The following is a 19,127-nucleotide window of genomic DNA, read 5'->3' on the forward strand; positions in this document are numbered from 1 at the left end:
TGAACCGTGAGATCATAACCTGAGCCAAAGAGTTGGACACCTAACTGACTGAGCCACCCAGGTGTCTCCAAAGTCACCCTTCTATACGAAGGTCTAATCACGACTGTTCTATCACAAAACCTTTTATTCAAATTTCAACTAATAGTTATTGAATAACTATTACTATAGTATACTAGACTATACTATACTATCACTGTACTATAATTATTACTATGCTATAATTATTATTATGTGTTGAGCTCTAATTGCTGATTCTTTCATCCATTCATTTAAGAAATATTTACTGGGCAGGGGTGCCTGGGTGGCTCAGTTGGTTAAGTGTTAGCCTTTGGCTCAGGTCATTGTGGGTTTGAGCCCCGAGTCAGGCTCTTTGCTATCAACATGGAGCCTGCTTTAGATCCTCTGTCCCCCTCTCTCTCTGTCCCTCCCCCCACCTCTGTCTCTGTCTCTGTCTGTCTCTCACTCTCTCTCTCTCAAAAATTAATAAACTTAAAAGAAAAAGGAATATTTACTGGGTACCTTCTACATGGCAAGTACCAGACCAGGAGTTGAGATTCAGGCCTGGATTAGACATAGCCTCTGCCTTGTCACCATGCACAGTCTAGTAGAACAACATGAAAGAAGAAGTTATATTAGAGTTATCAAGCTCTTATACATTTCATATTCTCACTTGATCGGCACAACCCTGCGAGGAAGTATTTTGCAGAGGAATAAACTGAGGCTCAGCGTGCTTAGTTTGCCCTAGTCACAGAGCAAGTAAATGGTAGAATCTGATTTACAGTCCAGACCCTCTGTATCTGACAATTTGCCATTACAATTGTCCTTCCTCCAACGACTCTCACTCCCCACTGCCTACAATAATGTTCCAAACTGCACCCTCCAAGTCGGTCCTTCAAGGCCCTTCACAGCACATGCCCAGCAGGCAGTTCATACCCATCTCCAGCTAGCATAGAGCATCCCTCATTGCAGCCGCACAACATTTGATTCATGCTCCCAGCAGCTTCCCTGCCCTCTTGTGGTTTGTTCTGCTGCTTTCTCTGCCTGTCAAAATCTTATGTCCTCCCCTCTTCCTGACACATATTTACCGGTAACGACCAGACCTCCCACACCTTCCCCATGCTTTTCAGAAGCAGCCTTTCCCAGATGCCCTCTCTGGCTTGAATCTTAAGAATGCCATCCTCCATCCTGAGAGCAGCATTTTACAGTATTAAACCAGCCGTGCAGAGCAGAGAGCTCTATTTCTCCTCAGGCGACTTCCTGTCATAAAAGGTAAGTGGCTACATACCATTTAGGTTAGACTCACAGGAGATTCACTGTCTCGCGGGTTCTAGCCCACACAGCACTTCTGTTGCTTGGCTGACAGCTTTGATAGGGCCCTTGCATTTAAAAACACTGGACACAGTTAAGGCAGGGATACCAAGAGGCACAGGTCCTGAAGAGCTCATGTCAGGTCCGAGTCAGACACAGGGAGTCTACCTTCTAGTTGTCCTCCTTTGATGAGACTAGAAAATCACAAAAGGTGTTTCTGATCAACAACCCTGCCCCCCACCTGCCCCTCTCCAGGCAAGACCAGTCCTCCATTAGCCAGGGCAACGTGGTCACCAGGGTCAGACACAAACAACTCCTGCACTGTGACACGTAGAAAGAGGCCTCGCTGCCTCCTCAGAGACTCAGGACTGACCTGGCCCGCCCAGAGGCCATCTCAGGCAGCCACAGTCGGGGTCGAGCTGTGAGGAACACAGGGAAATGTCTCCAGTACCTAAGGATTTCTAGAAACAGGTACTAGAGCTGTGTCCCTCCTCAGAGCCAGGACCTCAGGTGCCTCCTGGTTGGGAAGGCTTTCAGCTCTGCCTGATCAGAAACAAGCCCCATGGGTTGGACTGAGCTGGTCAGATAGGCCTTGGGGCGGCTCCTGTGAGAGGCAGCTGCCTAGTGGAAATGAATCACTGACAGCTTTGGCTAACACTTCTGGCTTCTAGAGCATTGAAGGAAATCTGTGGAGGGTGGAGCAGCTGTCCCAAATGTAGCCAGAGTGGAGCAGGACAGCTGGAGACTGGCTTTGGCACATGTGGGTGGGCTGGCAACAAATGAAATAAAATGGAAACATAAAATATATTCAATTTTCCAAAATAAGGCAGGGAAAAAAGAGGAACAAAGAACAGAAAGGACAGATAGGAAAAAATAGAAACATGATAGACTTAAAATCTAATTATATCGATAATCACATTAAATGCAAATGATCTAAATAACCCAATTAAAGGGCAGAGATTATCCAATTGGATTTAAAAAAAAAACAAGATCCAACCATTTGCTATCTACAGGAAATGACTTTTAACTATAAAGACACAAATAGCCTAAAAGTAAAAGGATGGATTAATAAGCATCATGCTCATGGTAATCAAAAGAAAGCTGGAGTGGCTATATTATTATTGGACAAAGTAGATTTCAGAGCAAAGAATATTACCAGGGATATAGAAGGTTATTTCTTAACGATAAGGGGTCAATTCATCTAGAGAACATACTAATCCTAAATGTCTAAGCACTGAATAATGGAGCTTCAAAATTCAGAAAGATAGAACCGTAAGGAGAAATAGGGTAATCCACAATTATAATTGGATATTTCAATACTTCTCTCTCAAAAACTGATAAAACAAGTAGAAAGAACACATGATATACCTCAACAAATGTTAACTACTGTTGTTATCAGTCACAATTAAATGCGATAAACATTTGTCCAGCATTTCGGAGGAGACCTAGGACCCAGAATCCACTGAGAAAGGTGCAGGTGTGTGTCAGTGTGTGTTAGGGAGCCTGAGCAGGGACAGACCCCGCCCCCAGGCTCTCCCCGTCTTGCGGCTGGCTCCCCCGTGTGGTAGTTCTGGGCTCAGCATGTGGCTGTTGGGCTCAGGGTTGGGGCAGGCCAGCGTTCTGGAAAGGCAGAGCGCTGGGTAGACAGACAGCAGCGTGCCTGCTGTGGGAGGGAGCATGGGGCCAGGAGCCAGGAAACTCAGCTCTCCATGCCAGCTGAGTCACCTCGCATGGCTGCAGGGGCTGAGGGAGGCCATTCCAGCAGAGGCCCCGCTAAGGAGTGACAGTAGAGGGTGGGAGGTAAGGGTGTGGCAGAAAGGTATCAGCCAGCAACCTGTGGGGCTGATCCACCCTGGAGCTATGGAAGCCATCTATCTGTCCCTTTGGTGAGTGGGGACAGGGTCTTGGTCTTTCCATCTACAAAGGGGAGCCATACCTTGGGCCACAGGGAAGAGGACAATCACCAATCTTATAGCAAAAAGTGCCTGCCAGACCACAGTCATAGTGTCTCGGTTTCATGTCCAGGACAGTGGCCCATCTTTCTGGTATTTTGGAGAGTTGGCAGAGCCAGACCATGAAGGATGTCTGTGCTTGTCCAGATTTGGATTGATTTTGAGAGCCATGGGAAGCCACTGCAGGTTTTCATCACAGGGATGGCGGGATAAAAAATCCAGGAGGGCCATTGGAGGCAACAGAGACAGAGACTCCTACTCCCACCCCCGCAAGGTGAAATCTCTCCCGTGGATTGCCAGGAAGCCTCCAAGCCCTTGCTCTGCACTAACACACACACACACACACACACACACACACACACACACACACAATACAGATAGGCTTGCCCTGTATGGACCATGGAGTGACTTACTTCCACTCTGCACGACTCCCTACGGTAAGTACCTAAGGATCCATTCCTCCTTTATTTCTTTTTTTTTTTTTTTTAATGTTTATTCAGTTTTGAGAGACAGAGAGCAAGCAGGGGTGGGGCAGAGAGAGGGAGACAGAATCCAAAGCAGGCTCCAGGCTCCTAGCTGTCATCACAGAGCCTGACGTGGGGCTCAAATTCACGAGCTGTGAGATCATGACCTGAGCCCAAATCAGACGCTTAACAGACTGAGCCACTCAGGCGCCCCTCCTTTGTTTCTTTTATATATTTTTTTCAAGTTTCTTTATTTTCAGAGAGAGAGGGAGGGAGGGGCAGTGAGAGGGGGAAAGAGAGAATCCCAAGCAGGCTCCACCGTCAGCCTGATGTGGGGCTTGAACTCATGAAGCGTAAGATCATGACCTGAGCCGAGATCAAGAGTCAAACGCTTAACCGACCGAGCCGCCCAGGCGCTCCCACCTCCCATCTCTCCTTTGGCTGAGCGCCTTAGCACTGGCTCAGATGGCTGGAATTTTCTTCCCAGCTGCCCAGGTTCTCTCCACAGTCACAGCCTCCCGTAGGCAGGGGCCAGACCCAGTGTGCTGGTAATCGAAGCACTGGATGACCTAAGAGACTAGCTTCCGTAGGCAGCATTTCCCACTGACAGCACCTAAAAGGATTTTAGAGCAGTGCCTGGCTCAGTAAATACGTGTGGAAGGAATCTGAGGCAGTCCTTGCAAACACGTTGTTCTTTCAATTTTAGAGATTAAGAATTAATTGAATATGTGTCAGGGAAAAAAATCCTCAGGACATCAAACCAGTGGTTCAAGGATTTTCAAATTTTCCTTGAACACACGTTTTATCTAAGTTTGATAAAATGAACGTATTTAAAGAGAAATATTAAGGAAATCGTAGCACAGGAGGAACATGGGGATGGCCAGACTCCCACGTGTGGAAAGTGCCTGAGTGAGGGCCGGGCCGGGCCGTGTGCAGCCAGGAGCGGGAGGCTGGTTTCTGGGTGCTCCTGGCTCCTAGCTCCCGAAAGGGCAGGGGGAGGGGAAGGACCCTGGGAGCAGCAGGTGTAAACCACTTCAGTGCCTGGCTGTGAGTGACCTGAGTGGAAGGAAGATCGCTTCTGGTTTTGCTTGTCACCTGCACATTCCATGCACCAACACAAGTGGCACCAGAGGCCACGGAGGCAGAGCTGCAAGGCGTCCCCTGGGCTACAGTGGGTTATGATGAGAATCAACAGTTGGGGCAAGAACTTCCACCCTCGGGGTCTGCTTCCGCAAAGGCAATGAAAGGCCTGGACCAAACTGGCAAACTCGAGCTCCATTGCGAGGGCACCGGGGAGTCCCTGAGGGTTTTTTTTTTTCATCACAGAGTGACATCTAGGAGTAAAGACCACCTGAAGCATAAAGTAATCAGGGCCTAGTAAAGGAACTGCAGCCATGCTGGCAATTTCTTGTGGTCTTTGGCCAATGCCAGCCATGTTCTCTGGGAATCAGGGTTAAACTGAAGAAGGGACCTGGGGTGGACATGAAGGGGATTTGCTAGGTCAACAAGAAGTGCCCAGGGAAAAAGTCACATATCACACACGTCAGAGATCTCCAAGGAGAGATTCTAAAACACTAGTTTTGGGGCACTTGGGTGGCTCAGTCCATTGAGCGTCTGACTCTTGATTTCAGCTCAGGGTATGATCTCATGGTCGTGGGATGGAGCCTCACATCTGACTCAGTGCTGAGCGCACAGCCTGCTTGAAACTCTCTCTGCCTCTCCTTCTGAACCTCCCCTGCTTGCACCCAGTCTCTCTCTGTCTCTCAAAAAAATAATAATAATAATAGGGGCGCCTGGGTGGCTCAGTCGGTTAAGCGTCCGACTTTGGCTCAGGTCATGGTCTCATGACTCATGAGTTTGAGCCCATGTCTGGCTCTGTGCTGACAGCTGAGAGCCTAGGGCCTGTTTCGGATTCTGTGTCTCCCTCTCTCTCTATGCCTCCCCTGCTCGAGCTCTGTCTCTGTCTCTCAAAAATAAAATGAAAGTACTAGGTTTGTGGTGGAGAAAGAACAGGTGGGCACCTTTCCTCCGTTTCTCCACTTGGGAGAGTCAAGCACAACCCACAGGGCCTGTTAAGTTTGCAGCTGGGGGTTCTGAGTCCATCTCTGCCCCCTCACACACCTACCCCTCTTCCTCCCTCCCTGTCTCCCTCTGGCGTGGCAGAGAGAAGACAGCCAGAACCTTGGGATTACTGCTTTTCAAAGGTGGAGGCCAGATACTTATCTATAGGATGATCCCAACCATGTTTTGAAAAATGGATGAATATACAGGTAGAAAATGTAAAAATGTTAACTCACAGTGGTTCCTTCCAGACGGAGGGAAATCAATGATTTTCTTTTCCTTAAAGAGTTGCAAGGAGAAATGCCACCAAGCTGAGACCTCCCAGCAGCCATATGCCCCCAAACTAGCTGAGCTCAGACCAGGCCACAACAAAGCCTCCCAGGAAGACGGCACTGGCACATGAAGCTAGCTCTGCCCAGGTGACCACGTCAAGGTGAAAGAAAGCTCCATGCTGGTATTTAACTGAAAATCAAGCCAAGGCGGAAATCAGCATAAACAAGCCTTTTAGAAAAGGGGAGCGAGCCTGGAGCAGGGCCCAGGTTTTATTGATAGAAGGCTAGGTCCTGCCCTGGCTGTGCTGAAGCATGCAGTCGGGCCTGTCCAAGGCAAACATAACAGCCGACCCAGCTGGCCGGGAGCAAACCCCACTCCAGACTGTTTGCTGGCTGGGGGGCCGTTCAGCACCCACGTGGGACCCTTGGACCCTTCTGTGTGGTTCTGTGTGGCTCCTTCTATATTTTACTGGTGGATGTACTCTAGACATTGGTGGATGAGTCTAGACTCAGCCTTGATGCAGTTTGCCACATGGTTCTGAGGTTGACTCCTCTTTCCAGCAGAGGAAAGGGGGGGGGCCACTCTGCTTCCCAATACTCAGACTTGGAAGCCCCTGTTTGCTGTTGGCACCCTGAGGGGGAGACAAGATACAGAGCAAACTCCAGGGCCTGCCCACCACACTTGGGAGCTAGCTAAACTGTTCCAGGGAAGGGTTTCTAGACCTCCCCTGGGCCAGATAATTCTTTGCTGTGGGGGCCTGTCTTGTGTAATGTAGGGTGTTTAGCGGCATCCCGGGCTTCTCCCCCTAGATGCCAGTAGCATCACCCCAGTTGGGACAACCAAAAATATCCCCAGAAACTGCCATTTCTAGGAAATGCTGCTGCAGGGTGTGCTCTGTAACCCCCCACCTCCATCTTGTAAGGAAAACCTTAGGCAAAATTCTGCATCGTTAGGCAGGGTTTTGGAGGTCTGACTTGCCCCTCCTTCCTCCTCACCCCTCGTGGGGCATCAAGGCCTGGTTACATTCGGGCCGCACTAGAAACAGTTCCTATTCCAAAATGAGTGGAGGATGTACAGAATTTTTGTAAACATGTACCTTAGAACCCATTCGGTCTCGTTCTTATAGAAACATACATCATGTTTGCTTTCTAGCAATGCTTTCCCAATGGGAGAGAAGGGGTGGGGGAACAGCAGGAAGGCTGGTAACACCCACAGGCAGATCAGGTGACTAATCATGGCCAGAAAATGCCTGTGGACGGCTAGTCTCAGGAGCTGGGGCCCACTTGGGATTCCCCCGGGGCCACTCGTGTTCTCTCCAGGAAGTAACCAGTCATTCGGCACCTGTGTTGTCTCTCACAGCACCCTGGGCTTATTTGTTTAAAATCTCACTCCCCTCCTCTACCGCAAGCACAGGGAGGGCAGGCACTGTGTCTGTTTCCTTCATCACTAAGTCCTTGGCATTCCTGGGCCTGGCACATGGTCAACCCTAAAAACCTATTTCTTTTTTTTTTTTTTCCCAACGTTTTTTATTTATTTTTGGGACAGAGAGAGACAGAGCATGAACGGGGGAGGGGCAGAGAGAGAGGGAGACACAGAATCGGAAACAGGCTCCAGGCTCCGAGCCATCAGCCCAGAGCCTGACGCGGGGCTCGAACTCACAGACCGCGAGATCGTGAGATCGTGACCTGGCTGAAGTCGGACGCTTAACCGACTGTGCCACCCAGGCGCCCCTAAAAACCTATTTCTTAAGTGAATAGATGAACGATATCTGGGAACACTCCGTACTTCCTTGACCAGCAACTCATACATTAAGGATCAGATCAAACGTCCCTGATGTCTCCCAACAGAAACAATTGCCTTGCATTCTCAAAACACTTGATTCGTGCTTCTTTTATTGCAACGTGCATCACAGTACATACTCTTGGGCTGTATTCTGTGTCCTCTGCCAGAATGTAAGGTCTCTGGGGACAAGCACTGTGAACCACCATTTATTATCCCCACTCTCACCAGTGCTTGGCACACAATGGATACTCAATGAGGGCTCGTTCAATGCAAGAATCAAAAAATCTTGTCCTGTCTCCATTCCAAATCCTAGACATCAAAGTTTGGATGCATCCTGACTCAAGAGCCTTGGCTAAACCCATGAACCAGAGGCTGCTTTGGGTATCGATTTCCTGGTTCTTGAACACAAAGCAAGAATATCTGCCCAGCCCTTCTAAAGTTATATCTAGGTTAGCAGGCTGACCACAGGGAGGATGATATACTGGAGGAGCCTCAGCCCCAACATCCCCACTGCCCCAGGGCTATGAGGCTTCAAAGGACCTTCAGGAGCCTTCTCTCCTTCCTGCCCTCATCTATACCCACACCTCTAGCTTGAAGCCCTCGGCCAAAGCAGGCTCTGTGCTTGGAGAGCACTGAAGAGCACTTCTGAGTGTCTACACAGTTCTCTGTGTCACTGTTCCTGTTCCATCATCCCAGGCCCTTGGAAAGGGGTGTGTCTGGCCAGCAGGAGACCCCAACATCCAGCACGCCTGCGGTATTCATGCCACCTCCTGCTGACCAGAGCTCCCGGGCAAAGAAAGTGGAGTCTAGGACACCAGAGGAAGCTGTTCCCAGCCCGGTCCCTGAGCTTTGCTGCCTACCTGGCTGAAGACTGGAGTGAGGGTGCTTTCTGGAGAGGGTCTGTCCTGGGATGGGCCTCCCTGCTGACTGCAGTCCAGCTGGATCAGATGGCGGCACTCCGGGTGGCAGGTGAATTTACAGTCTGGAGGGAAAGAAGCACCAGGGGATTAGGAGTCAGGCAGGATTCTATCCACTTCCACCCGGAGAAATACCCTGGGAGATGGCGTTTCGCTCCAGGAAGGAAAACCGTGAAGGAGAGAAGTAGAGCGTGGGAGGACACCTCGGTGCCACGGGGAATGGCTGGTGACGGGTAATGCGTGTTTTATGCGTTTGCAAACTGTTCTCACCACCGTTATTTTGTGTGACCTTGCAATCATTATTATTGCCACTTCACAGACAGGAAATTGGGATCTAGGGACCTTAGCGACTTTCTCAAGGTCAAGTCATCCGACTTCAGGCTGGTGCTCTCTCTACTGATTGACATCAATCACCAGGGATCACAGATCCCTGGAGAAAGACTTCAGTTTTCTGGGCCTCATTTTGCCAGCCTGTAGGATACAGGTAATAGCTTCCCTGCCTGGTGCACAAGGAAGTTCATAGTCATAGGGGAGAACAGGTCTTAACAAATTAAAAGTACCTCCAGGGACAAAGGCGTTATCCTCAACAGGAAGGACTGTTACCTGTCTCTGACCCTGCCCCAACCAGAAATGTGGAGGCGGCTTCTCTAACCCAGCTTAAAAGTCCTGCAGACAACATCCCAAATCAGGTGCTTCATGGGAAAGCATATGTTTCTTTTTTTTTTTTTATGTTTTATTTATTTCTGAGAGAGAGAGAGAGACAGAGCACGAGCAGGGGAGGCGCAGAGAGAGAGGGAGACACAGAATCTGAAACAGGGTCCTGGTTCTGAGCTGTCAGCACAAAGCCCAACGCGGGGCTCCAACTCACAAACCTTGAGATCGTGACCTGAGCTGAAGTCAGACGCTCAACCAGCTGAGCCCCCCAGGCGCCCTGGGAAAGCATACATTTCATAGACAATGTTCATTTCCATGGAAGCAGGACTAAATCTCCAGGGTTGTACAGAGCCTTGGGAACTACTTTAGCGGTGGGGAGACTGAGGCTCAGAGAGGTGAAGTGAGTTTGCCCAGTGACACACGGCTCAGCAGCAGGGCCAGTGCTGCCAGCACTTCCCCTGGGGGCGGGGGGGTGCTCTCTGCAGCCTCTTCAGCAGGAGGCCAGGCAAGGGAAGGAGAGCACTACAGAGGGTGGGAGTGAAGTAAAGAAACCCACGCAAGTCCATCAGCAGGCGAAATGCCCGGATTTGGTCAGGTTTGAGGTGCGGTTCCTGCACACAGCTTCTGGGCCAGCTGGGGTCACCTGTCCCGGAGGTGCCACAGCTCGGCCCGAAGACCCAGCCCAGGCAGGGTGCAGAGTCTCTCTTGAGAAGGCTGACTTCCTGAATGCAAGGCCAGGTGTGTGGGGATGGGCTGATCTGGACAGGATCTGTGGTAGGGGACACGATAGCCTGTACTTGTTTGGACAATCTGGGGACTGGGGGACAATCTGGGGACTGGGGGACACTGTTTGGACAATCTGGGGACTAGGCTGACAGGAACTCAGGCTCCTGACATTCTTTTCCTTCCTTGTAACAAGCTCCAAAAATCCAGCACATGTGGATTCTTTTTTTTTATTAATTAATGTATTTATTTTGAGAGAGAGAAAGAGTGTGTGTGAGGGGCAGAAGAGAGAGAGAGAGAGAGAGGGAGAGAATCCCAAGCAGGATCCACACTGTTAGCACGGAGCTCAATGTGGGGCTTGAACTCACGAACCCATGAGATCATGACCTGAGCCAATATCAAGTGTGTAATTGGATGCTTAACATACTGAGCTACCCAGGCATCCCCCATCTTGGGCCCGGGGTGAGTCGGTTCTTCTCCCACTCTTTTGGGGGTTTTGGAGTGAGACTTCCACTCTCCGCAGATGCCCTCTTCCTTTACACCCCCAAAGATGAGCACCTGACACAGGTTTTGCCACTAATGTCTGCAGGGGAGCATTCTCAGAAATGTGGGGACACACAGAGATTCCGGAACCCTGAGACCATCTGACTCAATCAGTGGTCTCAAGCTCTCAGCCACCATTCTGGAATAGCATTTAGAAGCTCTCTTGCTTATCCCCCTCATGCCCGAATGCCACCAATATCCCCTCCTTCAGACCCTGCCCTTGTCCAGGCCTTCCTGACTCTCCTCCTTACAAGCCATCCCCTCACCTGGAGACAGCATGGTGAAGCCATTGTCTGAGGTATGAACCCTATACTTCCAAGTGCCCACATGTATTTCTGGGCCCCCCAGTAGGAGATCTCTGCCCCACACAGGGATGGCCTCACTCTTAGTGGGGTGAAGGGCTCAGGGGGATATGCAGGCCAAGTCTCCCCTGCCCACAGTGCCCAGAAATGCCGGGGCCTTGATAAGGCAGCACTGAGGCCAGAGCCCACACAGAGAAGCATTGTTCCAGGACTCTGCTCCGGGAACACACCTGTACAGCTTCTGGCAGCCCTCTGAGCGATGAAGAATGCTCCGGGGCTGCCAAGAAGTGGAAACAAGGAAGAGAAGAAAGGACTAGAAGTTCTCCCAACTCGACAGCAAACAAGAGCTGCCACCAACTCACAAATGGGAAAGCATCATAAGGCAGGAGGATGTCTTCCAGTCTCTTCTTTGAACTCCTGGTACCATTGACTCAGGCTTTGTATGTCCACCTGTGCATCATGTCCTTCTCTCTCTCTCTCTCTCTGTGCTCTGTCTCTGCTCTGTTTCTCTCTCTCTCTCTCTCTCTCTCTCTCTCTCTCTCTGTGCTCTGTCTCTGCTCTGTTTCTCTCTCTCTCTCTGTGCTCTGTCTCTGCCCTGTTTCTCTCTCTCTCTCTCTCTCTCTCTCACACACACACACACACACACACCCTGAAAACAGCACCAAACCTCAGAAAGATTTTTTTTTTACAGTCCTGACGCTGAGCTGGATACAGCTAGGGGACAGAAGACTCCAGGGTGAATATTTGGGGATTTTATAAAAAGCACATTTGAGCACCGATGACTTTGTTCCATCAGACCGTGTAATCACAGACTGTAGCAAAACCACTGAAACACATCTTGATACTTCCAGGCCCCCTGGAAATGCTAAGCGCAGGTCTTTTCGGCCAGCAGAGATGAAGTCAGAGCCCCCACGCCCTTCTCCAAACACGGAAGCAAGCCCCACCAGCCACAGCCAGCAGCCTGCGGGCCTGATGTGCTCCAAGTGGGAAGATCCATGGGATTCCAAAGGCAGAGGCATGTTCCACTGGGACCCAGTGGTTAACCCCCCACAAGCCATCTTTCCCTCAAGACAGCTCATCGCGAGTACTGCTAAGCCATCTCCTTGGTATTCATTGCCCTCCACAGCCTTCAACTGGCGCTCAATCTGGACACAGAAAGGGAGAGAGACCTTGGGTAACACAGGGCCACAGAGGCCCCCAGGAACGGCCCAAGCTTCCCTGAACAGCCAGAACCACCATCTGTGGTAACAACTCTAATGTCTTGAGCACAGACCTCCCCACACCCGAGGGTAACGATGAATGAGACAAGACTTCTGGGGGAGTCAGGCTACCTGGGCAGACAGGACCCATGTGTGAAGAGATAACTAATGAGGAAGACAGCACAGATCCAGGAAACCTGTTCAGAGGACAGAGACCCCTGCCAGCCACAGCAGTTGGGAAGGTTTCTTGGTGAGGGAGGCTCTGGGGACCTTGAAGAATGGATCAGATTCCAGACGACTCATATTTCCACATCACAAGGGCCAAGAGGAGGCAGGGAGCTCTGACATCAAAAAGAGGATAGGACAAGAATCTCCCGACAAGAGGCAGCAAAGATTAGGGAGCGACATTCCTCGGTTCTAATAGAAGTATCTTAGAGAGAACAGCATTTCTTGCATCTTTATTTCATTTTTATTTTTTTGAGATAGAGCATGCAAGAGCGGGGCAAGGGCAGAGAGAGGGAGAGAGAGAGAGAAAGAGAGACAGAGAGTGAGCAGGGGAGAAGGGCAGAAGGAGAGAGAGAGAAGCTTAAGCAGGTTCTACGCTCTGTGCAGAGCCCCGTGCGGGGCTTAATCTCACGGCCGTGAGATCATGACCTGAGCCAAAATCAGGAGGCAGACGCTTAACTGACTGAGCCACACAGGCGCCCCAAGAACTGGTATTTCTTGACCTTAGTACTGTCATCTATAAAAGAGAATTATCATCCCTTCCGGTCTCCATCCTTCCCTTCCAGCTATAACCCCTGGCTGCATTCTTAGGGATAGTTTGAGGAAAATAAATGTGCCTCCAGGTCCTGGAAGAGGCGCCTCTGGAAACAGAGGACGTGACTGTAAGGAGAAATGATGGAGACAAATCATAAGAGGGGTCCTTCTCCAAGGAGGGACCCCTGAGCCAGGACGGAGAGAAGGTTCCTAGGACCCAACCTCAGCACCCAGACTTCGTTAGTTTCCCAGTTGTTGTAATAAAGTACCTTGAACTAGTGGCTTAAAACTGAAATTTATTTGAGTTCGGAAGGCTGCAAGGCTGATAAGGAACTCTTTGCCCTCTCACCCCAGAGTTGCACGTAAGACGCTGAGATAATGTGGAGCTCTCTACTTAACTGCCCCTGAGGCTAAGGCCTGGGGTGAGGGCGGAGGCTGGCACCCAGGGTACAGAGCCTGGTTTGCAGCGGGCCCACAGGCCTCCCTCCGGGTCACTCCCAGGTCAGCGAAGACCAGCTTCTTGCCCTGAATGACCACAGCCACTTCTGAGGCCCAAGGGGAAAGCATGACAGCCTGTGAATCTAGGAGCCCCACACCCATTCTCTGGGTACCCCAGGCCTTCTTGGAGAAGGTCAGCCTCCGAACAAACTTTTCTCCCTCCCCCTTTCCGCCTTCAGGGACCTGGCCTGTACTGCGGTATGATGGCCAGAGAATGGACTTTGAGGTAGGCCTGGCCTTCAGTCACACTCAGCCAGCTCCATGACCTTAGATAAGTTACTGCACTTCTCTGAGCATTAATCTCGTCAAGCATAAAACGGGAATGAGCTCCTAGGGCGTCCATGAGGATTCAATGGGCTTCTTGGTGCAGAGCACTGCATGGGGGTGGGGGGACCTCAGCCAACATCCCACCCCCACCCCCGGCACCGCCTTGTCAGGCAGACTCCTTACCCCACTCAGCTCCTGGCGGATGATCTACAGTTTCACCAACCTTCCCCCAGCTAGTCATTTCAAAGCAAGCACACAAGTAGCTTTTAGTTTTAAAATAATTTTGTTCTGAGGCACTACAGAGAAATCTGAAAAAACAAAACAAACAAAAGTGCATTGGAAAAATACAGTGTTAACATAAGTTTTTAAACAACAGAAGTAAGGGTTGTCCTGGCCCTCCAGAGCAAGTCAGTGGGGACAGTCCTCAGTGGCGGGGGTCCCTTCTCAGACCTTCTCAGGACCCTTCAAGCGTCCCCCATTCTTGCACTGGGAGCCACTCCCAGTAGTGTGCTCCAAACCCATAAAATAGTGTCAGTCAAAGGGATTTGAGCAGGAGTGCTTTTTCCCTCTGCCCCAGCAGGGAATGGCCACAGCACCCCTCCCTGAGGTCTCCACCTGGTCCTGGGAAGTACCAGTTCACAGTTCCAGCCCCAGCCACTCAGCCTGGGAGCTCTGAACCCCACCCATCCTGTCTGCCTGTCCTGGACCGGCTGTTCAAACACAGCCCCTTTATCTCCGGGATGCCACAGCTGGGAGACTCAACTATTTGGGCAACAGCAGTTCTTGTGCTGAGATCCCCGGGCAGCGTCACCAGAGAGGCTCGTTCATCAGCCACGGTCAAGCTCCACGAGCAGTGGGCTCTCGGCCTCCCCCACTCAAAGAGGCCCAGCCTCGGTACCTCTGCTCTCCATGACACCACAGCGGAGCCAACCACCTCATCATACGGACAGATGACGATGGCAGGAAAGCAAGCACAATGGACACCGGGCTCCCAGCACCAGCTGCCTCACAGAGGCACCAAAGTGCATCCACTCAGCAGCAGTAAATCAGAAATCCTTAGAGCACAGGTGCCTTAAGGACACTGCTTGCCGTGTATGACAGAGGTCTTTGCGAACAGGTGCAGGGGACGGAGCACTTAATCAGGAGCTAGGGAATGAACGGAGTCTGGCCTCCAGAGTTACTCAGATCAGGGTTTGAACCCAAGCTCTGCTTCCAATTGACTATGATGTGCCTGGACAATTTGCTTAACCTCAGTAAAATATGGGATTTATTTAGCCTCAACTTCCTCATCTGCAAAATGGAGCTAGCAGTATCTCCCTTACCAGCAGATTTGTTGCCAACATTAAAGAGAACATATGTAAAGCATCCAGTATTGCCTGGTACCATAGTAGGTGCTCAGTAAACGATAGCTGTCATTTTCAACACTATGGGATTCCGGAGTCTGGGTACCCTGCTTCAGCATGTGATGCCAGCCAAAAAAAACCTCTCCGTTTTGGGGTCTTCTTCCAAGGTATTACAGTGGTAAGAGGCAACTTTCCAAGAAGTTCCTCCTACCTGCTCCAGCCTCCCTCCTGCCCTTCCTTTGATGGGCCCAGAGGAGCAGGGACATGATGGTGGCGGGGAGAGGGGTGTATTGGAGGGCAGGAAGGTAGAGAGACTGTGATTTGTTAAGTCTGGAGGTCGTGGCAATTGCCAAGATCAACATGATCTATACATTTTTTCATACTCCTGGCTACACTCCGAGCGAGGGTGCAGCAAAGGAATGGAAACTCCCCACTCCGAGGGTCAGGCAGCCAGCTTAGGACATCTGCATCTGTATGTTTCCAGGAAGTCCCTCGAACCCCTGGCTTGTTGAGACCACATACTTCCAGTCCCTTGTTTCAGAGGACAGGCCACCCCTGAGGGCGCTCAGCACTCCCTCCCCACCCCCAGCCTGGATACACACAACTGCCCCCCTCCACTGTACAACCCCAATCCAACACACACACACACACACACACACACACACACACACACAGCCCACAGAATGTGCCGGAAAGCAAGCCAGGAAGCTAGCAGGAAGGGTCGATGTAGTGGAGAGGAGCGACCTGAAGCCAGGCCCATGTCTCAGGTCAGAGATTATGGGTCACTCCCACGGACAAGTGAGGTGGGCAGCTGGGTGCACTGAGGCAGATGTCGCTGTGGCAAGAGCCAAGAGGGGTGTGCCTGGACACGCTCAAGCCTGGAGCAGATGTTCAGTTCCCATGTGAAATAGAGGGCTGGGGTGGGCAGGCTATATGGCAGCAGGCTCCCCCAGGTCAGGCATGCTGAGGAGGGAAAGTGCTCAGGAGGTAAGGTTGGGATGCAGTTGAACTGAGGGCGGGAGGCCACCCCAAGATCTTGGTCTCCACCCTCCCCCAAAGTGACCGGATGGGTTAGATGCGTGGCAGGGCTGGGTGGGGTTGATGTGCACTTTTGAGCGACACTTTTGTACTGAAGGGAAAGGCAAAAGGTCCTGCCCAGTTGCTCAGGCACCAAAGGGGATACAAAGAGTCTTTCTGGGACCTTGGTCCTTGGGCCTCATGTATCAGCTGTTCATGCCCCGAGCCTAGCTTCTCCCCTGACTCATCCCCCGAGAGCCTGGCTGACACTGGGTGCCGGGCTGGCCTGCAGAGGCACAATCCTGCCCCATGTGGGAGAGTGTGGGTGGGCATGCCTCTCGGGCAGGCCCATTACTCATCTGTCTCCAACTTCACATCCCAAGGCCAAAAGCACCAACAAAAAGAAGGTACTGTGGCCTTCCAGGCCGGGGGTGTGGGCTGGGGGTATTCGGGGAGGGGCGGATGGAACAAGGGAGGGCCGGTCAGTTCGCAAGTTCAGACAGATGACGCAGGAAGCGAGGGAAGCGTCAGACGGTGCCCTCCCTCCCTGTGCCCGGTGAGGCCGCAGACGTGGGCCTAACCCCAGTGTACCTTTCCTATGTGGTCTGTTTCGTGCCACTTCAGTCTGTGGGTGCTGCACCCTGAAGTATATTTGTATGCTTCCTGTCCTGTGCATATGTGTATATAGGTTTAAAATTATACACAACCTTAATAGGGTTGAGCCACTTTTAACAATGCATGCTTCAGCCTTAGCTGGTACTAACTGACCCTCTGCTAGAACTATATGCCAGACTGCTCCCTCTGTTCTCTTCTGTCCCCACCCCCTGGCTTTCACTATATTAGCTACATTTCCTAGGTCTATAACATTGACACTCTACCGTAGCCATAATTCCCACAGTTGTCTACAGTTAATTCTACTTTTAAGTTGATTCAGTCTTTTTGCAACAGTGAAACTATTTTTTAATAGTTTGTATTTTAATGAATCTTTTTTTAATGTTTGTTTATTTATTTTAAGAGAGGGAAAGAGAGTGTGCGTGAGCGCGAGCAAGGGAGGGGTAGAGGGAGAGGGAGACAGAGAATGTCAAGCAGGCTCCATGCTGTCAGCACAGAGCCCAATGTGGGGCTCAAACCCATGAACCGTGAGATCACGACTGGAGCCAAAACCAAGAGTTGGTCGCTTGGTCGCTGGGTGAGCCACCCAGGTGCCCCATTAATGAATCCATTGGATGATTGAAAACATTTTTGTAGTATATTTCTATATGCACTATGTTTCCCAATAATGCTTCAAGTACCTTAAAGAGATACACCCCTATGTTATGAGTGGCATTGCAGCACTGTGGCCCCATGCAGTAGTTTCTTGATGACAGTGGTGGTGGGGACGAGATGTGGATGAAGAAAAAATAGAAGTGGGCGAGTCTGCAGGCCCTCAGTGGGATATCACAGAGCATCTCCAAGACTCCTCCCCGCTTTGGTCGATAATAGTAAGAAGCAATACATTCTGGGGAAAGTCAAAGTAAATGATATCAGGTGGGATCCCAGGGTGGGAAAGCCCAACAGATCTCATTCTTCGTGTGCAAGTGTCTGTAGATTTGTCATCTGGATCCTGTGACACCATCTCCAAAAAAGTTCAAGTTGTATTTAGGGTATGGCCACACAGATAGAAGTGTAAAGATACGGCACAATTTTTCAACAGGGGCGATTAGAGTATGTGCACCCATCAGGACACATGAGCTCAGAGAGACACAGAGTATTAAACCTTTTTATACAGTTAGGCCCTTTCTTTCCACATAAATCTAGTTATTAGTTTTTCACGTGCACATGCATGCATTCATCCCACATGCATTTTTTGAGGGCCTTCTAAAGTGAACCACTGTTCTAAAGGATAGCATGTTATACCCATAATAGGAACATAATATTCCATAATAGGAACAAGCAGATGATACATATATACACACGCACACACATAGATACAGGTATGTCCTATTTTGATTACCACCATGGAAAAAAATAAATCCTATTGCCAGAGCACCTTAAGAAAAAATGTTTTTAAACATTGTAGGCAGTTGGGCTTAAGGGAGTTTTACAAATAGTAACAAGCCCACAGTATCCAAAGCCAGTGTGGAGCGGCCAGATGCCCTCTCAGCTTCAGGCCTGCTCAGGAGGGGCCTCTGCCTCCTCTAGGCATGTGTCACTTTGCTCTGGGTGTAAGAGAGGCAAAGCAGATGGGGTCCTCCCCACCCCTGGGGGCTCAGGTTCCTCTCCACCCACCCCTGGGGGCCCCTGTGAAGACACAGGAGGTGTCTGGGTAGCTGATAAAGGACGTGGTCTCTAGTAGTGAGGGGCGGATATGGAACGAGGAGCTTGAGGGTTTTTTGTTTCTTGTTTTGCTTCTATTTGATTATTTTTAAAGCAGATACCATCTCTGAGAAGGGGCAAAGGGCAGTCTAACCTCTTGCTAACCTCGAGTATACATATATTTTTAAATTTTTTCTTAATGTTTACTTATTTTTGAGAGGGAGAGAGAAAGCATGAGCGGGGGTGGGATAGACAGAGAGGGAGACACAGAATCCAAAGCAGGCTCCAGGCTCCGAGCTGTTGGCACAGAGTCTGACGAGGGGCCCGAACACACGAACTGCAAGATCATGACCTGAGCCAAAGTCGGACGCTCAACTGACCGAGCCACCCAGGCGCCCCTCGAGTAGATTTCTGAGTGTCCCACAGACCCCAAGGACAAGAACAACTAAATAAGTCTGCAAGAGGTTGTGCCTGGGTGTCTGCGACTACAGGGCAGCAGAGGAAGCTTAGACAGATGCGCAGATATGAATGTGCAGGCAGGTGTATGCTCGGAGGTATGCCCGATCAGAGAGCCAGGAGGTCACAGAAGCCCAGGAACAAACAGGTTCAGTCCTTTATGGGACAACCAGGCTGCTGCACCCAACTGGTCTTTCCACACCTGCTTTGATGTCACTTGCATGCAAAGTACCGACCCCGGGTGAAAGGAGACTTTTGGCAGTGAGGAGAAAAGTAAATAGATTGCGTCTGAGGCGCTCTCTGCAGGAGACACA

At 50.6% G+C, this 19,127-nt stretch overlaps 1 protein-coding gene across 2 annotated transcripts in view; it reads right to left on the minus strand.

The window, feature by feature from the left end:
• Positions 1-19,127, minus strand: part of RASSF5 (Ras association domain family member 5) — a 71,737-nt gene that overhangs the window by 38,920 nt on the left and 13,690 nt on the right. For both annotated transcript variants that reach the window (XM_019434066.2, XM_019434056.2), the window contains exon 2: positions 8,701-8,822. In XM_019434066.2, the coding sequence (XP_019289611.1) occupies positions 8,701-8,822 (122 nt within the window). The remainder of the gene's footprint in view (positions 1-8,700; positions 8,823-19,127) is intronic.

This window comes from Panthera pardus, unplaced genomic scaffold (genome assembly GCF_024362965.1).
Source record: "Panthera pardus isolate Hobbes unplaced genomic scaffold, ASM2436296v1 HiC_scaffold_21, whole genome shotgun sequence".
In the NCBI taxonomy this organism is placed as follows: Eukaryota; Metazoa; Chordata; class Mammalia; order Carnivora; family Felidae; genus Panthera; species Panthera pardus.